Here is a 23382-nt window from a genome sequence, read left to right as displayed (position 1 = left end):
GCTGCATGGTAATCCCTACCCCTCGCATTAATATCGATTGTAAGCCTCTAGATTGCCTAACAATCCGCCGAGTTGATACGAGACTTTCTCAAATTTTTGTCTTCCCTTATAAACCCCTATCATCATTCTCCTTGCCATCCACTAAGTCCATGGCTCACGTTCATATATTGAGTGAAGTTGAAAAAACTGAAGCAAGAAAAAGTATGATACAGTTGCTTGGTATGACACCGGGGTGATCATGATTTATACTTTATGTTAGAAAGACCAAGTTATGTCATGCTTACATGATTAAATGAGTAGAAATAACATTCTTTAGCACTTTATTTTAAAGGGTAATGGTTATTTCTAAGTCTTTCATACGTAACAAAAATGTTCTTTAGCTCTAACATTCTTTAGCCATGCCATGCTTGTCTAACACTCAAACATTCTTTAGCTCCCGCACATTTGTCTCTTGAATACCGGAATCTGGACGTCCGGACTGCTAAGTAGACATATGCAGGCCCCCATTGGATGGCAAAAGTGATCCGGACACTGTGGTCCAAATATATAGTGAAGGTTTGAGGGTCCGCTTTGGTCATGCCCTTAGCACCCATAAATCCATAATCCAATCACACCACCAGCCACGTTGATGTTCAGACCAAAATGTTGACGCCTTATAATTCTTTTTAAAAAAAGTGGAAGCCACGGTCTTTGTGTGTTCACACCCTAGATGTGGAGTTCATCCCTTTCGCATGAAGCATTCAGGTGCACTACAGATCAGCAGTATATTCTCTGAAGGAATCAATATTCTTGAGCCAGAAAAATGGTAATAGCAACAAAAAATGTTATTTCAGCCAACCACAACTAGTCAAGTCACACCAACACATCTGCTTCGTTATCATAATCCTCCAAGGGTTTTACAGCTTCACTCCATTTGGTGTGAGCAGAGGCTCCATCTTTCTACACCCTTTTGATCACCGTCTTATCTTCCTGGTAACCAGGTCGGTAAAATTTCAGTCATTCATCCTGATTTGCTAATATTGCTTACTTCCGTTCAACTACTCTAGGATGGTTTGTTTAAACACTCTCCCACCTGAAACATCAAGTGATCTGATAAATAAAAAATAAGCCTAGTACAGAGAATAAGGATAGAAACAATGAGGTGCGCCCATTGGGAAAGTTTGTTTCAGCTCAACAGGAAGAGCAATGGCATAATGCGCAGAAATGCAACTCTCTTGATTAGGTTACTATTGAATCATGAATGCAGAGTTTCAGTTAACAAATACTGCCAGAGGATACAAAACTAGAAGGCCCGACTAATATAAACCTTATACTGTATGGAAACAAGCTCAATCAATTGAAAATCTCCAGAGTTTCAGGAAAGAGGCCCCATCGAAGATCTAAGAGCTCATAGTAGCATCAAGAACTACACTTCTGACCACCACAAGAATTACATATAGGATAATACCATCAAGATACCAAGTTTTCATCTGGAGAAAGGTCATGTCAAGAAAAACTTATCCAAGTTCACAATCCCATATCAGAATTAAATATGGGAGTTGACTACCTTTTGGAGAATTATTAAACAGCCCTGTTTCTTTCGAGTTCAGCTTGCAAACTAGCTTATGAAGATATGCCACACATATACGTCCAGTTCAATCCACGTGGAGCAGTCAGAGAGCACTAATCCATATGGTGTGAGCTGAAGATGAAGGGGATGATTAGGAACGAAATCTCTTGCTCAGGTCTGTCGAGGTGAGCATGTCCAGTAAATCATATCAACCAATGTTGAACAAGTATGGCCTAGCAGAAGATGTTGGGTACATGCCGCCAACGAGAACCAGATGACATAGGAGTGGAGAGCCAGAATGACACTGACAAGCAGAACACGCCGAATGCGGAGGTGGAGAGCGATTGGCCACTTTGGCTCGGTTGGTGAATAGCCGGCACAAAACTATGGGACTAATAGGAACCACAGGTTGAAAGGAATTCAGAACAAAAACTTTCAGCCTGCCCAAGACCAAACTAAAACGTCCTCTTCCACAGCCTGAACCAAACCAAACTATTTCTCATCTGTCCACTCCAGCCCATCCAAATGAAACCATTCCCAAAACAAACCAGAAAAACTATTTAATTTTCAAAAAATGACAAGAAAAATCATTTCAGCCCGGACCATTACCCAACATACCCTCTCAAATCAAATGTATATTACCTTGTCAGAGCATGCACACTTGACTCACCCATGATAATGCTAGCCTTCCTCGCTACTCTCGACGAAAACAACACCCTTATCTTTCTTTTGCCTCTTAGCTCCATCACCACTGTCCTTTCCACTGCCAGTTTCTGACCGCATCACCTCAATGATGTCGCTACCATACTTGTCGGTCTTTACCTTCCCTATCAGCTTTTCTAGCTGCACGAGATAGAAAAAAAATGCACATGTTGGAGATGCACTGGCAATCTACTTAGCTGGCAATAACAAGTTAAACCAAGATTTACCTCGGCAATAGTGGTTGGTGTATGGCAGTTTAGCAGGGAAATTTGCTCCGTGGAAAGAACTGCATGCGGGAATATGCCCCCATTACGAGAAGAGATGGTTCTACGCATGTCATCCAATTTAGCTTCCAAATTGCTCATCTGATTGCGCTTCGCACTTTTGAATCTATCACCACTATCTTGAGAGTGACTAGCACTAGTTAGCTTCACCGGTCTATTCCCTGCATAGTGAAAGCGTGTTCACACCATAATCCACAAGAATTTTTGTAATTCTTTTAGTAACAGGCCAGCAATGGAGACAGTGGCATGTGTGCCTTTACATGTACTCAATGACTTCCATGGAATGATGATAAAGTAAAATGGACTGTTGCAAGAAAAAGAATCATTTACCTTGCAATGCTGGCTTCCACAGTGGTCCTAAGACAACATATGCATTTGTTGTATATGCAGTATGCTGAAATTCTTCTTTCTGGGAGGGAAAAGGATGAATTTTAGCAATCGTTGCCAATCCAGGTGGGGCAAATAAAAAGATGTTTAACAGCTCAAACTACAATGTTTAGATTGCGAAATGCAGTGGCATTATATAGGTAATTCACCACATTGGAGATGCAACAAGTGGCTGCAGACGTGCAAAGAGCAAAAGATGTGTTGCACCAATTGTTTAAAAGCATAAAAATGTTTTCAGGTAATTTAATAATTTCCAACATTAAAATATAACGCTCAATATGTTTAGCATCATGGTCACAGCTATGACTGGTTTTCGTAATCCTAGTCATGATAGTTCTTATGAAGTTTTTACATATAAATAGACATTTAGCATTACCATGAACACAAAAAGAGAGTCCAGCAGGAGTGATTTGTCGACCAACATAAGATTCGAAAATGGAGATACACATACCAAAACACGGTCAAGTATAAGTTGAACTATCAGCTGCTCAATTTCCTCCTTCTTAAGATCAACTGCTTCATTTGAACAACCTGCTTGAGCATTCCCAATTGTAGTGTCAGCTCGGCTCAGAGGAGATACTTTAAGACTCGTGTGATGCAACATTTACCAGGAAAAGACATAAAATACAGAATTCACCAACTTACTGGAATCAAAAAAGTATTAGTCGAGGACATTTACCTGAATGTTTCCACTTTGTTTTGAACTTATCCACTAGCTGCAGCAATGTAGCTCTTTGGTCATTTTGTTGCATTTCTTGGAGAAGTGAAACAATGATTTTTGTATGGTCTGAACAAGAAGTCAGATAACCCATCATCGACAAGAGGATAACACACACGCACAAAAAACAATATCTCTATTTATTTATTTTTGCTATAATTAAAGAATGTGTAGTTCCGTGTTAAAATGGTAGAATCATCATACAGGTAGCATCTATGTCCTTGAGCTCAATACTGGAAACACAGTTGTCACACATTCCTGCAAGAAACTATGTAAATATCAAGATTTAGAAAGTTCAGATCTTGGATAGACGGAAGTACTGAGAAAATACCGTTGCATTCCTGCACGGCCTCTCCAAAATGTTGAAAGAAAGCACCACGACGGCAGTTTTTCTTAGACTGCAAAAATTTAACAAGCTTGCAATCAGAAATTACTGTCAAATACAACTTGACCAGCAGCAACAAAAGGTAGCACGACATTAATTAAGAAAATCAATATACCTTTCTATCCATTCAAGCAAAGGGGACTGAATGGATAATTTCTTGCACGTTTTTTTGAAATACCAACTCCACCTATGTTGTCTCAACATAGCCGGTCCCAAGCCCGGGTAAAGGAGGATTGTGATAGGCTTGGCGAGCCAACGTAAAATCTCAGCCACTCTTATGGAGATGAAACCCAAAAGATTTTCGTTGGGGCGTGACCCCCTCAGCGACGCGCCACATCGGAACCCGGGTGTGGTGTCAAATGGGCAAGGGCCGGGCCGTCACCCCCCCCCCCCCTCCCCCCCGGTGGCGCGTCGTACCTTGATCTAGATATGGTGGCAAGTGAGCAAGGATCAGGTCGTCGCATCCTTAGTGGCGCGCTACATCGGCGCCTGGATGTAGTGCAAAATGAACAAGGGTCTTCGCATTTGACTCGACGAGTGCGAAGGGTAAGGAAGCTAGCCGAGCCTAGGAGCCAAGGAGGATCCACTTAGGTACCTGGAACGTAGGGTCTCTAACAGGGAAGCTTCAGGAGCTAGTTGATGCAGTGGTGAGGAGAGGTGTTGATATCCTTTGCATCCAAGAAACCAAATGGAGAGGACAGAAGGCGAAGGAGGTGGAGGATACCGGCTTCAAGTTGTGGTACACGGGGACGGCTCTAAACAGAAATGGTGTAGGCATCTTGATCAACAAGAGCCTCAAGTATGGAGTGGTAGACGTCAAGAGACGTGGGGACCGGAATATCCAGGTCAAGCTGGTAGTTGGGGACTTAGTTCTCAATGTTATCAGCGCGTATGCCCCGCAAGTAGGCCTCAATGAGAACACCAAGAGGGAGTTCTGGGAAGGCCTGGAGGACATGGTTAGGAGTGTACCGATTGGCGAGAAGCTCTTCATAGGAGGAGACCTCAATGGCCACGTGAGTACATCTAACACGGGTTTTGAAGGGGTGCATGGGGGCTTTGGCTATGGCATCAGGAATCAAGAAGATGTCTTAAGCTTTGCTCTAGCCTACGCCATGATCATAGCTAACACCCTCTTTGAAAAAAAGAGAATCACATCTAGTGACTTTTAGTAGTGATCAACACTCTAGCCAGATTGATTTCATCCTCTCGAGAAGAGAAGATAGGCGTGCGTGCCTAGATTGTAAGGTGATACCTGGAGAGAGTGTTGTCCCTCGGCATAAGCTGGTGGTTGCTGACTTCCGCTTTCGGATTCGTGTCCAGCGGGATAAGTGTGCCAAAGTCGCTAGAACGAAATGGTGGAAGCTCAAGGGGGAGGTAGCTAAGGCGTTCAAGGAGAGGGTCATTAAGGAGGGCCCTTGGGAGGAAGGAGGGGATGCGAACAATGTGTGGATGAAGATGGCGACTTGCATTCGTAAGGTGGCCTCGGAGGAGTTTGGAGTGTCCAGGGGAAGGAGAAGCGACTCTAAGGATACCTGGTGGCGGAATGATGATGTCTAGAAGGCGATTAAGGAGAAGAAAGATTGTTTCAGACACCTATACCTGGATAGGAGTGCAAACAACATAGAGAAGTACAAGATGGTGAAGAAAGCTGCAAAGCGAACTGTCAGTGAAGCAAGGGGTCGGGCGTATGAGGACCTCTACCAGCGATTAGGCACGAAAGAAGGCAAAAGGGACATCTATAAGATGGCCAAGATCCGGGAGAGGAAGACGAGGGATGTTGGCCAAGTCAAATGCATCAAGAACGGAGCAGACCAACTCTTGGTGAAGGACGAGGACATTAAGCATATATGGCGGGAGCACTTCGACAAGCTGTTCAATGGGGAGAATGAGAGTTCTAGCATTGAACTGGACGACTCCTTAGATGATACCTGGGGTGTTTTGTGCGGCGAATCCAGGAGTCTGAGGTCAAGGAGGCTTTAAAAAGGATGAAAGGAGGCAAGGCGATGGGCCTTGATTGTATCCCCATCGAGGTGTGGAATGGCCTCAGGGACATAGCGATAGTATGGCTAACCAAGCTTTTTAACCTCATTTTTCAGGCAAACAAGATGCCAGAAGAAGAATGGAGACAGAGTATATTAGTACTCCCTCCTTCCATTTTTAGAGGGCCTAACTTTTGAATATCACATACTCCCTCTGTCCTAAAATTCTTGTCTTAAATTTGTACTAAAACGTGACTTGATACATCCGTATTTAGACAAATCTAAGACAAGAATTTTGAGACGGAGGGAGTACCAAGGCAGTCTATCAAAGCTAGAGAAAATTTAGGGATTCACCCGTCATCAAAGCGTCGATTAATTGTGAAAATATGTTCCTCTTTCCTCGTATTAATTTCGCTCCTGTAATTATGCTCTGCGTTCTTCATTTTTATTCTCTCACAGGTCAAATCTGACATGCATTGGCGTGGAGGCCAAAAGAAAACGGCTCGCATGCATGCCATTAAGTGCCTTCTATACTTAACGCTGAACACTCCTTACGAGAGAGGATTAAATGTTGCATGCATCGATTAGCTCGTTTGGCCTTCTATAGATGGAAAAATGAAATTCGGGGTTAGGCCTTATATAGATGGAAGGAGGGAGTACCAATCTTCAAGAACAAGGGGGATGTTCAGAGTTGTACTAATTACCTGGAATTAAGCTGATGAGCCATACAATGAAGCTATAGGAGAGAGTCATTGAGCACCGTTTAGGAAGAATGACAAGCGTGACCAAATATCAGTTTGGTTTCATGCCTGGGAGGTCGACCATGGAAGCCATTTTCTTGGTACGACAACTTATGGAGAGATACAGGGAGCAAAAGGACCTGCATATGGTGTTCATTGACTTGGATCAGGCATATGATAAGATACCGCGGAATGTCATGTGGTGGGCCTTGGAGAAACACAAAGTCCCAACAAAGTACATTACCCTCATAAGGACATGTACGATAATGTTGTGACAAGTGTTCGAACAAGTGATGTCGACATTGATGACTTCCCGATTAAGATAGGACAGCATCAAGGGTCAGCTTTGAGCCCTTATCTTTTTGCTTTGGTGATGGATGAGATCACAAGGGATATACAAGGAGATATCCCATGGTGTATGCCCTTTTGCGGATGATGTGGTGCTAGTTGACGATAGTCAGACGGGAGTCAATAGGAAGTTAAGAGTTATGGAGACAAACCTTGGAATCGAAAGGTTTTAGGCTTAGTAGAACTAAAACCGAGTACATGAGGTGCGGTTTCAGTACTACTAGGCACAAGGAGGAGGAGGTTAGCCTTGATGGGCAGGTGGTGCCTCAAAAGGACACCTTTCGATATTTGGGGTCAATGCTGCAAAAGGATGGGGGTATTGATGAAGATGTGAACCATCGAATCAAACCCGGATGGATGAAGTGGCGCCAAGCTTCTGGCATTCTCTATGACAAGAGAGTGCCACACAAGCTAAAAGGCAAGTTCTATAGGACGGCAGTTCGACCCGCAATGTTGTATGGCGTTGAGTGTTGGCCGACCAAAAGGCGACATGTTCAACAGTTAGGTGTGGCGGATGTGTGGCCACACGAGGAAGGATCGAGTCTGGAATGATGATATACGAGATAGAGTTGGGGTAGCACCAATTGAACTGAAGCTTGTCCAACATCGTCTGAGATGGTTTGGGCATATTGAGGGCGGCCTCCAGAAGCTCCGGTGCATAGCGGACGGCTAAAGCGTGCGGATAACGCCAAGAGAAGTCAGGGTAGACCGAATTTGACATGTTGTATTGAAAAGGGGGGTTAATAGTTACAATCCTCCTAGGAGGCGGTTACAACTCTGGATGGTAATCCTCCTTGATCTTCATGAGCAGCTCAGTAACCGAAGGGCGGCCATGGTTGAAAACGCAGTCATTGCGGTGCTTCCATAGCATCCAAGGAACGAGCAGGACTGCAGAGGCGAGGCCTTTGCGCATGGCCTTGGGCGCGAGCGGCCTCGTGGATTGCCACCATTCGTTGAGACAGGGCTCGTGGGCAGGCAGGGGGCATGGGGCCCGAAGCCAGCTGAGCGTCTCGTGCCAGGTCTGCCGGGCGAAGGGGCAGGCGAGGAGGAGGTGGTTCATTGTCTTGGGCGCCTGGTCGCAGAGTGGGCAGCGCACGGGGTGTGGTAGGCCGCGTCGGGCGAGGCGGTCCGTTATCCAGCAGCGATCCAGGTGCGCTAGCCAATGGAAGAACCGGACACGCGGCGGCAGCCAGCCTTTCTAGGTGAGCTTCCATGCGTCACAGGTGACGGAGCCGTGGAATGTGGCGAGGTAGGCTGATCGGGCAGAGTAGGTGCCATTCGCGCTCCACTTCCAGCTTAGGCGATCCGGCTCGGCGAAGAGGGTGGTGTGCTCGATCTTGTGCCAAAGCTGTAGGTACTGCCCAATTTCCTTGACTCCCCCGGTGCCCTGGATGTCTTGCGCCCATCGGTTGGCGAGGAGGCCGTCCGCCACGGTCCGGAGCTTACAGCGGCGTTTGGGGATGCACGCGTATAGGCGTGGCGTGATCTCACGGACGGAGCGCCCATCTATCCACCGATCCTCGCAAAAAAGAGCCTGTGTGCCGTTCCCGACCACCATGGTGGTGGAGGCGAAGAAGAACGCACACTCCTCTCGCTGAACTGCAGGTCAAGCCCGGCCCAGGCCCTACCTTGGTCCGTGCGACTGAACCATAGCCATCGCGTGCGGAGCGCAAGACTTGTACGCGGCAGATCGCGAACGCCAAGTCCGCCGAGAGAGATCGGCCTGGAGAGGCGCTGCCAGTTGACATGGCAATTGCCGCCGTTGGCCTCCGCACGCCCAGCCCGGAGGAAGCCTCGCTGGATCTTCTCAAGTGCCTTCAGGGTCTTCTTTGGTGGGGCAATCACGAGCAGCTGATGGATAGGGATCGCTGCCAGGACCGCCTTGACGAGCGCGAGGCGGCCAGCCTTGTTCATGAGATATGCCTTCCAGCAAGGTAGCATGCCGGCGGCTCTATCAACGACGGGCTGAAGCTGGGAAGCAGTGGGCCGCCGCAACGCGAGCGGGATGCCCAGGTAGGTTAGCGGCATCGCTACAACGGGCAACCCAGCACGTCAAGGGCCGGCACGGCGCCCTCTGTGTCGCCACAGATCAAGGTGGCGGAACTCTTCGCGAAGTTGACGTGGAGGCCCGAGGCGCGCCCGAAGAGCTGCAGGACGCTCCTGACGGCGGATGTGTCGCTCGGCGTGGGGTGGCAGAAAAAGATCACGTCGTCCGCGTACAGCGAGACGGAAGGGATCGGGCGCCGGGGATGTAGCTGTTGCAGGATGCCCAGCTCGGTGGAGCGACGGAGCAGGCGGACAAGCGTGTCCACCGCGATGACAAAGAGCTGGGGTGACATGGGGTCGCCTTGCTGTAGTCCCTGACGGTGCCAAATGAGCTGTCCTGGTTCGTCGTTCATGATCACCTTGGTGCTAGCCGACGAGAGCAGGATTGCAAGCCAGCCCGGGAATCGAGTGCCAAAACCATATTGGCGCAGGACGTCGAAGAGGAATGGCCAGCTGATCAAGTCGAATGCGCGAGTCAGGTCCAGCTTCAGCAGGACGCGCGGCGCGCCTAGTTGATGTAACATGCGAGCGGACTACCGTACGAGGACGAAGTTGTCGTGCAGGCTTCGTCCTGGGATGAACGCATTCTGGCTGGTGCTGACGAGGGCGTTGAGCTTGGGCGTGAGGCGGAGCGAGAGGGCCTTGGCAAAGATCTTGGCGATGAGGTCAATGAGGTCGATGAGGCTTATGGGCCGGTAATCGACAAGCCTTCTGGCATCCGCGCGCTTCGGGAGCAGCGTGAGGAGCGCCTGGTTGAGGCAGCTGAAGCCGCGCCCTCTCAGCTCGTAAAGCTGCTGGAAGACAGCCAAGAAATCCTGTCGGATGATGGGCCAACATGCGCGAAGGAACTCGACGGTGAAGTCGTCGGGTCCAAGGGCCTTGCGTGCGGCCGGCGCTTCACCGCGTTCCATATCTCCTCGACGTCAAAGGGGGCCTCGAGGTCGTCCAAGTCGACGGGCGTGATCAGCGCTTCAAGATCCAGGGCGCACTCGCGGGGAGGCGTGGAGCCCAGGAGGCCACCAAAGTGCGCGTACGCCGCCGCGGCCATATCACAGGGGTCCGTGATCACCTGCCCGTCGACCACAAGGCTGTGAATCCTATTCTTTTGCCGCCGATATGTGCACTGCCGGTGGAAGAAGGACGTGTTGGCTTCGCCCTCCTTGAGGGAGGCGAGGCGGGAGCGCTGCCGGGCAATAGTCCGCTCGAGCGAGGTGAGGCCGAGGTAGGAGGCCTTGATTTGCCGGCACAACCAGTCCTCGTGAGGAGACAGGGCTCTGTGATCTTGCACGGTGTCAAACCTTAGGAGGAGCTCCCGGGAGATCGTGAGTTTGAGGCACACCGTTTTGACGCTCCAACTTGTGAGCCGTGAGACCGCGCGCGGTCGCCTGCATGCGCGGCATGAGGCGGCGGAAGGGGTCGATGTCGCTCACGGATTGCCAAGTAGCCTCCACGGTGTCATGGAACCCGTCCATGCGCGTCCAGAAGTCCTCGAAGCGGAAGCGGCGATGCGCCGGCGGCATCGGCAAGCAATCAAGCAGCAAAGGACTGTGGTCGGAGACGACCGAGGCAAGGCAACGGAGGTGGCATTCGCCATGCAACTCCTCCCAGTCCGCGGTGCAAAGGACGCGGTCGAGGTGGACTAGTGTCGGGGGCGACTGCTCGTTCGACCACGTGTAGCGGCGACAGTTGAGGTATACCTCCTTGAGCGCTAGGTCGTTGAGGGTGCGCCGGAAGCGACCCATCATCCGCCGGTTGACGTTCCCGTTGTTCTTGTCCGCGTCACGATATATGAGGTTGAAGTCCCCGCAGATCATCCAGGGCCCGGTGCAATCCATACGTCTGTCGCGGAGCTCCTGCAGGAAGGCGATCTTGGCCTCGTCCGGCTGTGGTCCGTAGACGACGGTGATCCACCATGGTGTGCCAGCACCGGTGGGGGTGGAAACGCGGGCAGACAAAGCGTTCGCGGTGAATAGGGGGTCAGTGATGACTACCTCCCTACTCTTCCAGGCCAACAGAATGCCGCCACGTGTTCCAAGCGCGGGCAGGTACATATAGTCCTCGAATTCCGAGCCGAGGGCTTCGTAGACAGTCGACGAGCAGATCAAAGCCATCTTAGTTTCTTGCAAACAGACCAGGGACGTGTTGGCGGTTACAACAAGGGATCTGACAGCAGTACGATGTGCGCACGCGTTGAGGCCGCGCACGTTCCATATCAGGATCTTGGGGTTGTGCTCCATGGGGACGAGGTCGACGAAGGGTGCAGGGGCGCAGCTAGGCCTCGATCAGGTTGCCCGCAACCAGCGTGGTGATTAGCGCGACGGCGGGATCAGCGGGGAGCTCGCGATCCACCAATGCGGCAATGGCCGATAGGACCAATAGGGGGATGGGCGCAACGAAGAGGTCGTCATATGCCTTCATCTCAGCGGCTTTGATCCACTGGTTCACCCCAACGATGCCGAGGATGCGAAGGATGTGGACTTGGGCGCGCCTCTCGGCCGTGGGAGGGGCAGCGGCCTTGCAAGCTGTGGTCGACGCCGAGCGCCCGCAGCGTGGAGAGAAGTTGGGCGGGCATCGCCGTGGCCGCCTGCCGAGGGTCGAGAGGGCCGCGTCGATCTGCTTGGTAGTAGCAGCGAGGAAGTCGCCAAGGGTCCATGCCGTCGTGGCCGCCGCACAGGGGCGGGATCGGCGCGTCGTGATGGGCGGCGACGCAAAGCATGTGGCCGGGCTTGGGGTAGCGGGCACGCTGAATGGGCATCGTCATCTACGAGCGCGCCATGTTGGGCCTCCAGACTCTCTTCGGCGGGTTGCGCTTCATGCTGGGCCTCATGCAGGTCCACAGGGGGCTAGGCCGCGAGGGGGCCCGAGGTATTCTTGCTCAGCACGCTACAAGCGGGATCTCCCAGAGGGGCCGGGTCCCGAGTAGCGTGCAAGGTGGGCACCAACGTGGGGCGGCTCTCCGTGGACTGGTCAACATGTGACGAGGCGCGGGCAAGAGAGGGCGGAGACAGAGTTCCGCTTTGCCCCGACAGCGGATCAGGTGCGGGGACCGAGGGCTGGGAATCCGGGACCTCGCTATCCATCGACAGGCGGTCCGTGGAGCCAACCGGATCCTCATGCGCGCTGGGATTGGCCACTTCTGGCACAGCCGCAGCACGGGCGAGGTCAACCACGCAACACGATGAGGGCGGCCTGGCTAATGCTGCAGCGTCGGGGCGCGCGGCGGGGAGCCAGGGCCAGCGGGCGTCAAGACGCGCGTGTCGGGGCGCGCAGGTGAGCCAGTCAGTGAGGAAGTCGTAGGGGGTGCAGCTCTGGCCCGACTGGCCGCTTCTTCGGCGTCCTGCGCTTGCCTCCCCGCTTTCCCCTTTTGGAAAAGCGGGGCGGCTCAGCACGTTGGCAAAGGGCCAGGGGTCCATGGTACGGCCTTCGGAGCGCCTCGACGTTGGCGCCGCGTCGACCGCACGGCGACGGGGGGCGGCCCAGCCATCATTGACAGCGATCCCATCGGCCGACGGCGGTGGGCGGGGGCGCGCCAGCCGGAGGAGTCAACGGCCATGCCATCGGCGCGACCACAGGGGTCGCCGGAGGTGCGTCGCCGCTTGCGTCCGTGGCGGCGGCCGCGGTTGCGTCCCGCATCGTGTCCACGGCCAGCATCCCCCTCGTTCCCACCAGGCGCGTTGTCGCTCGGGCCCTGGCCGCGGCGGGAAGGGAGCATGGCCGTTTGGCCGGCCGGAGCACTGGCGAGCGTGATGGTCACATGGTAGGAGATGGTGCGGATGGTGGGGGGCCGTGGTCGCGGGCGGGGACCGACTCCACAATCTCCAGGGTGGCTGCACGGCGAATGGTGGCCGGGTCGTGGGTCCGTGCCGTCAGCCGGAAGGTGGCGAGATCTGCGCAGGAGCGCGTGCTTGGATGGAGTCGCTCAATCCAGCAGTTGTTGCGGAGGAGGTGCTCCGCCGTGGACAGGTGCCTTGACTGTGCCAAGATGCCTCGGAGCTCCAGCTGGACGTTGTGGTCAAGGGAGTCGACGATGGCATGGGCTAGCTTGTTCCAAGGGCGGAGCGACATGGTGAAGTCGGCCTCGTTGATGAAGTGGTCGCCGGCGAGATGGTCCATGAGCTCGCTGGTGGAGAGGATGACGAGGAAGTCCTCGGGATGGTGCGCGTGAATGGTGAAGTCGCCGGGTTGGAGGCGGAGGGAGGAGTACAGCACCTCCTCAACATCTCCTGATGCGACCGCCGGCCTGGCCCCGGTGATGGACACGACCATCGCACGACGCAGGACCACCTCGGCCTCCATCTCCACAGAGCGCGACAAGATGACGCGTACCAGGTCGACAGGCGAGGCAGGGGGTGCAGGCGGGGTCGGTGAGCCGCGGCGCGGCGCCTCCGGCGCCACCATGGTGGGAGCAGCCACGACGGCGAGGGCAATGAGCAGAACGCCCTTGTGGTATTTCTTGCAGTCGCGCGAGCCATGGCCGGGGTAGAGGCAGCGACGGCAACGGATGCCATTGGTGCAGTCACACACGGGGTGGCCCGGGTCGAGGCAGCGGAAGCAGAGGCCGGCAGTCGCCTCCGGGGACGGGCTGCAGCGGCGCTGCAGCTGGGAGCTTGAGGCGGCAGCGCGTCGAGTGCCACGGCGCCGGTTCCTGCGGCGCAGGTCTACCTCCGCGTCAATGCCGCCCCAGAGGTAGAAGCATGCTGATAATGTCAAAGAGAGGTCGGGGTAGACCAAACTTGACATGGGAGGAGTCCGTAAAGAGACATCTGATATCACCAAAGAACTAGTCATGGACATGGGTGCGTGGAAGTAAGCTATCCACGTGCCAGAACCATGAGTTGGTTTCGAAGATCTTATGGGTTTCAGCTCTAGCCTACCCCAACTTGTTTGGGACTAAAGGCTTAGCTGTTGTTGTTGTTGTGGACATTGTGCACAGTTTATCCCGCACATGTTCAGCAGTAGTTATTGTAACCATGTCATATAATGAATATCCAGATAGGATACCCAGTAGACCAAAATCATATAGGAAGGCTTTGTTTACAGTTGTTAGTATGGAAGGGACTAAAATCCATGAAATTGGTATAGGCAGGATCAAAAAAAGAAAATCAAGTGTTAAGAGTACTTCCTACTATCTTCTGGCTTCTTAAAAATTGACAGTGTCATGATTGTGAAATGTACCTGACAATATCGTGCTATGTCATAAAGATTTTGCAGACCACAGTTTTCATAGAAGACCATTGAACTCTGTTCATTGAACATAACAAGAGGGAATCTGGGATTATGAAAATGGGAACTCGCAGAACTCACAACAAAGAAAAAACAAGACGGTTTAGCCTCACTTGGCGGGGAACGTCACCAGGCCGATAATATAGAACACATTCTGAAGGCAGTCCATCTCTCCCTGCCCGACCACTTTCCTGAAGTCACGGAATTCTATTTTAAGGGACCACATCGTGAGTGTCAGACAACTGAAAAACATAATACTTAGATGTACCTGGTAGTATGTCTCCATAGATTTGCTAAGGCTATGATGAACCACAAACCTGACTGCAGAACCAAATGAAATATGTATTTAGTTTCCTAGATAGTATAGTTGCAAACATAATAATCCTAGTTGCTCCATATCACCAGTCTAACGGCTTCAGACTCAACAATGAGTATCCCAGTAATCTTGTTCAAATTATACAGGAGGAATTGCACATAATTGAATATCCTATATTCAAATATCCCACGACAACTGGAAAGGCACGAGCACATCCAGTAAATGACTAAAGGGAATGACTAAATCATTCCTGAACTAGGCAAAAACAAGAACAAATAAACAGTACCAATTAATTATTTTAAGGATTATCAAAGAGAAAGGACATGAATATCAAAGAGTAAAGGGAATGACTAAATCATTCCTGAACTAGGCAAAAACAAGAACAAATAAACAGTACCAATTAATTATTTTAAGGATTATCAAAGAGAAAGGACATGAATATCAAATAAACAGAAAATGACTAAAGGGAATGACTAAATCATTCCTGAACTAGGCAAAAACAAGAACAAATAAACAGTACCAATTAATTATTTTAAGGATTATCAAAGAGAAAGGACATGAATATCAAAGAGTATCGCACCATAGGTCCCTTAATATGCGAAGGTGGTGCAAGAAGGTGAATGAACTCAGAAAGATATTTATACCCGCAAACATGTATAAGTGGTTCAAAGATGTGATTTATCTGATGTGGTTGTCCTCCTAAGAGGCTTAAGAGTCAATTCTACATCTCAAATGAAATACAACCCAAACTCTATCCCTAGCAAATAGCGATCCAATGTATCAAAGTCTAAGGCTTCTTTGTTTCGTAATATTCCACGAACGCAGTAATAGGGAAAATGCTGGATTGCATTGGCATAAGAGAACATAGGAACTTGCTAAGAGATTGTGCGGTGGCTCATAAGGATAATTTACTAATTATAAGGTTTATAGTCCTACAGATCAAACATCAGCCATTCAGCCTCAACTCCCCCGCGTTCTTACTCAATTTAACTGTGTCAGTACTGTGTCAGGAAGGGGATGTAGAGCATAAATGGCGGAGAGTTGTGGAGATGGTGGAAACCGCTACTATCGATATAAATCTACAAGAAAAAAGATAAGACGGAATATAGAGTGAGGAGTTGCCGGGAGGGTGGAGAGAGGAACAGTACATGGATGACATGTGCCAGTACCACATAAGTGCTAGTGCAACATGGATGCCTTGATAACTAGGCAGAAACTGGGTACGGGTACATAGTCCAAGCTTATGGGCTAACTTTTCATCAGTTTTTGGAAACTTGAGGCATCAAGATAATTATAGATTAGTTAAGTATAGATCTACATCTTGAACAGATGTCATCATTGTGATCAAAGTCCAAAACTGCACGTACCGTCTGGTTTATTGATTCCCATTCCGAACGCCACCTACATAATGTAACGGGCAATTAAATGGTAGGAGAGGAGGGGGGGGGGGGGGGCAGAGGGGGAGAGAGAGCACATACTGTTCCAACAATGACCTGTGATTTGCTTTTACTCCAACTGTTGAAAAGAAACAGTGGACTAGTTATATGCAACCATAAGAGAGATAGCAGCTCAAAATGCAGATTTACACACGAAAAACAATTTAATAATGCCGTGTCCTTAGGGTTTGGAGCTTAATCTCCACTTTCTGGTTTATCAATAGCGGGTACGATTACATGGCTATTCCTTTGTGTATATGGAGAGATGGGAGAAAAGGAAGGCTCAAACCATAAGGCAGGCACTAACAAACTTGGAAACTAATTGGCATGGGATTCCCTAGGTTATCGAGGAATCAAGCAGCCAGCTGCTTGTCCTTATCCTTGTGCGTGTGGCACCCTGCCCAACATGACAAACAAAGTGATACTTAATGAAATACCAATTTCCAGAATAATTCTTACATCAACATTTACATGGCTCGGATACTCAAAGAGAGGTCAGCAACACAACTCTGTAATTTCCAACTAAATTAAGATTCAGAAACATGCTACACATGTTCAGGGGTTCACTGTTCAGAACAGTGATTGATCAGTTGGACATGCTGTGGTTATTAGTCAAAGTGTTTTTTTTTATTGAACTGTAGACTTTCATTCTGATATTAGTTCTTATGTATTTTTCATGGGCAGGGCAGGTATCGCTAAAAAAACTTTATATGGCATTTGTTTCCCAAATAAATGGGTGTTAAAAGAGTAGGTTTGTCCCTCCCAAAGTCAGTGGGCTTTGACTTCAACTGGTGCAGATTATACAAAATGTTCCATTTGATCTTTCAGATAAACGCAGAGGCACCTTAGTTATAAGGATCCAGAATGGGTATAAATGACATCAACTTCTGGAGAACTATCACTATCAACATGATATGAGAAGAATTCAGAGTTATGCAAGGAAACTCATTTTGTTCATGCAGGGAGACTGCCATAAAGTTGATAAACAGAATTCTTCAAACATATCCTAATACATCTAAGGTACATACTAATGTTGTGATAAGCATGTGATCAATTTGGAATGAGAGTAACAGAAAATCCATCATCGAAGAGAAAACTTCAGCTCAGAGAAAAAATGAATAAAAATTGTCAACGCACCGCATATGAACTTTCTCACGAGCAACAACATCCATATCTGCATGATAATAATCTGCTGAAATACCCCTTCCACGCAATTCTTTGGCAACCTGTTTGTCAGTAAAGTGCATGATTTCAACAAAACGTGCAAGAGCACAAAGGAAAATTGTGCTGGTCCAGACTGCAGAAAATGATTGCCACTTTAAACTACAAGAGCGAGTCATGTTCGACTGGCAGATCTATCAACAAATACTAGCATATGAAACTCAAATACTCAATATTACAATATAATTTACGAAAAAATGCTTACTTCTGAGTAACACTCGTTTTTTCATATGCCATTGAATAATTCCCTATTCATTATATGCTGTACATTTCCAAAATTTACTTCACCATCTACCATCCCAGCTCATTTTGCCCTTTTGTGAAGTAGTGCACCAATAATCATGTCCATGCCAACCAACCAATGGACGTTTTGCGAGAATGTTATGTATTCATTTCATAATGTGTACTCTTGTCTACGTATTCAGTTGCCATTCCATTTATTCAGAATTTTCTTTGGAAACAGTTATTCAGATTATGCTACTACACAAATGCATCTTCGCTACACCTAACCGTTGAACATGTCGCCTTTTAGTCAGCCAACACTCGGCACCCTACAACATTGCGGGTCGAATTGCCGTCCTATAGAACCTGCCTTTTAGCTTTTGTGGCACTCTTTTGTCACAGAGAACGCCAGAAGCTTGGCACCACTTCATCCATCCGGCTTTGATTCGATGGCTCACACCTTCATCGATATCACCATCCTTCTGCAGCATTGACCCCAAATATCCAAAGATGTCCTTCTGAGGTACCACCTGCCCATCAAGGCAAACCCTCCTCCTCCTCGTGCCTAATAGTACTAAGATCGCACCTCATGTACTCAGTTTTGGTTCTACTAAGCCTAAAACCTTTCGATTCCAAAGTTTGTCTCCGTAGCTCTAACTTTCCATTCTCCATCTGAGAGGGCATTTGTGAGCATGGATGTTACATTCCGTGAATCGGAACCTTTTTATGGTAAGAAAACTAATATAGGTGTCATGTTTGAAGGACTTGATTAATGTCTCCAACCGGAGGTTGGTCAAGAGGGGAGAGTAGTAGCACACAGCAGATGCAGATGCAATAGTCACTAGGCGAACTAGGCGGCTCAATATTAACTCCTGTGGCTCCTGTGATACAAGCATCGACTTCCACCGGTGATGTGCAGGTTGGTGCATCGGCTCAAATTGGTAGTGTGCCCAGGTGGACAACAGAGGAAGAGGAGCAGCTAGCTGAAGGCTCTATGTAAGAACAAGACATGGGTACTAACACCCCTCCCAACATGAAAGAAGGCAGTCAGCTGCAAGTGGGTGTACACTGTGAAGCAGAATGCAGAAAGAAAGACTGAAAGGTAGAAAGCAAGGCTTGTAGCGAGGGGTACAACCAGACATACGGCATTGAGTACGATGAGACTTTTGCCCCAGTAGCGAAGATGAACACTATGAGGATTCTGATCTACTGTGCAGCAATTCGGGTGGTCTTTACATCAACTTGATGTGAAGAATGTTTTCTTGCATGGGGACTTGCTGGAGGTGGTCTACATGGAAATCCCACCTGGGTTCTCGACTTCTGAGACTGCTGGCAAGGTTTGCAGGCTAAAGAATGCCCTTTACGGATTGAAGCAGTCTCCAAGAGCTTGGTTTGACAAGTTTAGACGGGTGGTGTATGACATGGGGTATGGTGGGAAGATTATTATGCCTGTGTCACACACGACCAGATATTGAATGTGCAGTAAGGGCCAGTTCTTTTGGGTGGCTTAAAAAATAAGCTACCTCTCCCCAGCTTCAAAAATAAGCCGCTTCATAAATTTGTTGAGGCTTCTAAATTAGTCATCCTATAACTAGTGCAGAAGCCCCAATGAATGAGAGAGGGGGCTTATGGGAAAAGCTGGGGATGAGGAGGCTTAAAAAAGAACTAGCCCTAAGTGTTGTGAGCAGATACATGCATGAGCCTAGAAGTGAACATCTTAAGGCAGTACATAGAATCTTGAGATACTTGAAAGGTACTCATGGGAAAGGACTGTTGTTCAAGAGTCATGGACACCTTGTTGTAGATGGTTATTGTGATGTTGATTGGGCTAGCTACCTGGAGGTCAAGCATTCAACTTCAGGACATTGTGTTTTTGTAGGAGGAAATCTAGTGTCTTGGAGAAGCAAGAAACAACCTGTTGTTTCCAAATCAAATCAAAGGCTGAATACAGAGCCATGTCTCAGGACAATGAACCTATTAGAAGAGCTGAATATATTTAAGACCAGTTGCATGAATGTATGTTGTGACAACAAGTCGGCAATTAATTATAGGCTTATAGCAAACGACCAAGCTCAACATGATAGAACCAAACATGTGGAGACAGGCAGATTCTTTATCAAAGAAAAGCTGGATGCTGGGATTATCAAGATAGAGCATGTGAGTTCAGGGCAACAAATTGCAGATTACTTGACTAAAGGCTGGAACCAGAGAATGCAGCTTAGCGTGTGATAAGATGGGAATGATAGATATCTACCACCTCTCTTGAGGGGGGGTGTTGTATGTGTGGCCCATCCCTGCTGGCCCATGAGGCCCAGGCCCAGGCCCATACTGGTCAAGTGGCTGGCTGACCTAAACATAGTGCTCGACACTGTCTGACCCTGAGCGTCGCCAGTGCTCTAGAACCCTGCGGTTGGTATGCCCCTCCCAAACCCACAAATATCTCAAGCATTGAGTCAACTAGTTTACCTATTTGACAAATCAGATCATATGACGTAACAGATAGCGTAAAGTCTGAAAGAATGTAAACCACACATTAAAACTAAATGGAGAGGTTACAGTTACAGCTATTGGAATGACAGATATTGATTTACATGCCAGCAAACAATTGAAATGAAAGCATCTCAGTATGTGTGGTCTACGAACCTGTTCACATTCTTTCCTGGAAAAACAATACACTATCCCGGATTCGTTATTTGGATATGATTCGCTTATGAAATTTGCAATCTCATCAATAACAACCTTTCCAACTGATGACTTCTCATATACCTACATGATGAGCATCAGCATGTAAATTGGTTAAATCCTATGTTCCCCTCCTGTGTGCTTCTGCAATACACTTTCTCATGGTTGTATCAAGAAAAGTAAACTAAAGCATACTCTATAGAAAAGGTTGGGTCTGTTAACAGTGCTGACAAACTTGACAGATCTTGGGATATGAAGCATCTCTATCAGATCCATTTGCACTTTACTTGTTGCAGTTGCCTACAAAAAACAAAAGTTTCTGCTTCACAAATTTTTACTTCTTCTAACTTGAATTCACTTGCATAACTCACAGTTAAAGCTATCATGGGAACACTGGGAAACTGGATCTTCAATATGCCCAGATTCTTGTAGTCTGGACGGAAATCGTGCCCCCATTGGCTGCAGCAGTGTGCCTCCTACATGATAGTTGTCAGTGGGTAACTCTAGATAGATAATATTGTGCTTGAAAGCACGGGTTGATCTTATAATTCTTACATGAGGTACAAACTACAAATAATATGAGGTGATGAGCAGCTTAGAAAATGTGGATAGTCAACAGAATAATCAAGATTAATTGCTCTTCTTGTGTGAGTACATGTCACAAATTATTAGAGCAAACCATACTTTTTTTGTGCATCTCTTATTTTAGTCTGTGAGGGGAAGTTCAGTATTTTAACAGGCAAAGTACACATATTTGAATAGTAATATTGTTAGAGACAGACTGAATAAACATGGACATTATCGACATTAACCAGCACAAAGTAAATAGTAAATTCTTAGACACTGCAAGTATCACACAAGATCCAACTTTAGCCAGTCAAAAGGTGATCATTACGTGGTTCATAATGTAAAAGTGTTGCAATCATGTATAGTTCAATGAAACCAGCAGATTAGATAATCAAAAAATAAACAAAAGACTACAGCATATATTTTGGCATTGGCAACGAAGGGAGAAAATATCATCACTCACATCTATTGCAACAAGAGAAAGACGCCCAGCATGATGGCATTTCTCAAGCTTAGACATGAACCTTTTACTTTTGGATATCTTTTCAGGTGTCACATACAATATCTTCAATTCCCCTTCACCTTTTTCAAGTGCCTTATAAATGAACTTCTCGATTTCCTTGTTGGTAGTGGAAGTCAACATGTGAGCTGGTATACCTAAGGCCGCCAGTCCCATGACCTACAATAGCACAAATCCTCAAGAGTGAGAACGAGCATATATAGGGCAAGAAAAGAACAGAAAAGTCTTAAACACCTGGTCCTGAATAAGCGAAAGCAAAGGACTGACGACAAGTGTAATTCCATCACGAAGTACAGCTGGAAGTTGATAACACAGACTCTTCCCTCCACCAGCAGCCATTATAACCAGAACATCTTTTCCGCTCATGATGGAGTTAATTATCTGGAATGACAGCATGCTTAAAGAATGCAAAACAAGAAAAAACTACACAATTCTAACAATACTGAGATAGTTTTTGGTATATAGCATTAGGTTCAACACTACCAAGAAATGGGAGATAAAAAATAAAAAGACATCAAAGGGCATTGAGCAACAGATAACGGATAAAACAATTGACATGCTACAAAGCAGTATCTTACGTATATGAAGAATTTCAAACGTAAGATTCTTCACAAAATAAAGCTATTATAAGATGTCACTTGTGGTGTTAAAAATTATATATATATCCTGGATAATTTTTGCGGGTTAATAAGCAGTTCATCAAAGAGTAAACATCAAAATTAAAAATAAATATATTATTTCTGCTACAAACTTACTTCTCGTTGATTTGACCTGTAGGAAGAAATACCAAATACATTGAATCGAGTGTCATCAACCTGAGAATCCCATGAGAACTTTCCAGACCAATCTTCCAGAGGAACTGAAGGGGCACTATTTGATGTATCTCTGGAAGTTTTAGATATTTCCAGCAAAGCCTTCAACTGTGCTTGGCGCTCATACAATTCTTCTTGCTGATCAAGTAATGTCTTGATTTTGTCTGCATATAATAATTTTAAGAGGAAAACTAGCTCAGTAGCACTCGAACAGGTTAAAGGTGTAATTAAGAAAAAAAACACCAGAAAAGACAGCTGGTGACATCTGATTCTATGTTTGAACTAACTCCACTTGCTGGAAAATAAGAAAATTCCCTTTAACATCAATTGAAGAGGACAAGAGGGAGCGAGGGCCAAGTGCACTAATAGTGGCGACATTAGCCGCCTCCATATACGTACATGGAATAAGTTGCCATGTTCAAAACTATACATTTAGAAGTATGAATGTGGTTCATGATATGTATTTATCAGTTAACTAAAGAAGGTGTCATTGCTTATCCTTGGGACCATACGACTAATAGACCATTTGGGGTTGTTGTACAGGCAAGTGTGGCTGGCCCGTTTCCACACAGATGGCATGCAATTGGAAATTAGATATGCTGTATGTCAACTTCCTGCCCTGCATTCTTGGCTCTACCGTGGTTATTCTACAAATTAGTTGTTATGGGCAAAGGATACAGATAACGAACTCATTTAACTGAAATATTTATGGAATATGGATCAATGGTGGATGATGATTATAGCGATGACCTTGTAGTCCATTGAGTTGAGACTCCACCAGCAAAAGTTCTTCCTCGATGATTTCTTCCTCCTCCATGCCTCTTCACCTATATTTTTGAAATATACAGAGTGTGATTTTTGCAGATTAATTGGAGTACATAAGTGGAAGGATTTGATGATAAACTAGGAAAAGAAGATAGCAGAGGCAGGGGCGCGGAACTAATGCCTGTGGGTTGTATCCGAGAGTGAAGAGCAGAACAGCAGGGATACCAAGACGAAGGCCGGTGTAGATGGGTGTCGAGGTCACCGGTGCAGATGGAGAAACACGAGGGGTCGTGGATGACCTGCGGGCGGGGAGGCACGAGGTAGAGGACAGCGGAACTAATGCCGGGGCGACGGCGGGATGACAGGCGGGAGCTCTGGATTCGGTAAGTTCGTGCTGGTGGCGGTGAAGGCGGCGCTCGCCGGTGTTCAGAGGTTGGGACTGGGGAGGAGAGGAACCGGCAGGAAGGGTTCTTTGGAGCA

General features: G+C 47.7%; 1 protein-coding gene across 2 annotated transcripts; it reads right to left on the bottom strand.

Annotated features, from left to right (window-relative positions):
• Positions 1-233: 233 nt before the first annotated feature.
• Positions 234-23382, bottom strand: LOC123091731 (ATP-dependent DNA helicase Q-like 2). 2 transcript variants are annotated; one of them, XM_044513342.1, is made up of 22 exons: positions 23084-23382; positions 22888-22964; positions 22081-22301; positions 21560-21706; positions 21269-21484; positions 20610-20714; positions 20434-20538; positions 20200-20322; positions 17251-17339; positions 16156-16192; positions 16045-16078; positions 14630-14682; positions 14475-14552; positions 14314-14379; positions 3972-4038; positions 3845-3898; positions 3602-3709; positions 3374-3453; positions 2866-2944; positions 2479-2696; positions 2192-2392; positions 234-1072 (listed from the first exon to the last, which is right to left on the bottom strand). In XM_044513342.1, the coding sequence occupies exons 2-21, from the start codon at positions 22952-22954 to the stop codon at positions 2231-2233; spliced, it is 2109 nt and encodes a 702-aa protein (XP_044369277.1). In that variant the 5' UTR covers positions 22955-22964; positions 23084-23382; the 3' UTR covers positions 234-1072; positions 2192-2230. The 2 variants fall into 2 exon arrangements, with proteins under 2 accessions (XP_044369277.1, XP_044369278.1); XM_044513343.1 differs by having other exon boundaries at positions 16171-16192.

This window comes from Triticum aestivum, chromosome 4B (genome assembly GCF_018294505.1).
Source record: "Triticum aestivum cultivar Chinese Spring chromosome 4B, IWGSC CS RefSeq v2.1, whole genome shotgun sequence".
In the NCBI taxonomy this organism is placed as follows: domain Eukaryota; kingdom Viridiplantae; phylum Streptophyta; class Magnoliopsida; order Poales; family Poaceae; genus Triticum; species Triticum aestivum.
This window is presented reverse-complemented; position numbering and strand designations above follow the sequence as displayed.

What these genes read in the sequence shown, in the direction of transcription:
- LOC123091731 (XM_044513342.1), bottom strand. Translation starts at nt 22,954, where the DNA reads ATGGAGGAGGAAGAAATCATCGAGGAAGAACTTTTGCTGGTGGAGTCT. An exon ending in GGGAATCAATAAACCAGACG is followed by an intron (nt 14,683 to 16,044) that starts GTACGTGCAGTT and finishes TTGGTTCTGCAG; the next exon opens with TCAGGTTTGTGGTTCATCAT. An exon ending in GTGGAAGCCAGCATTGCAAG is followed by an intron (nt 2,697 to 2,865) that starts GTAAATGATTCT and finishes TTCACTATGCAG; the next exon opens with GGAATAGACCGGTGAAGCTA.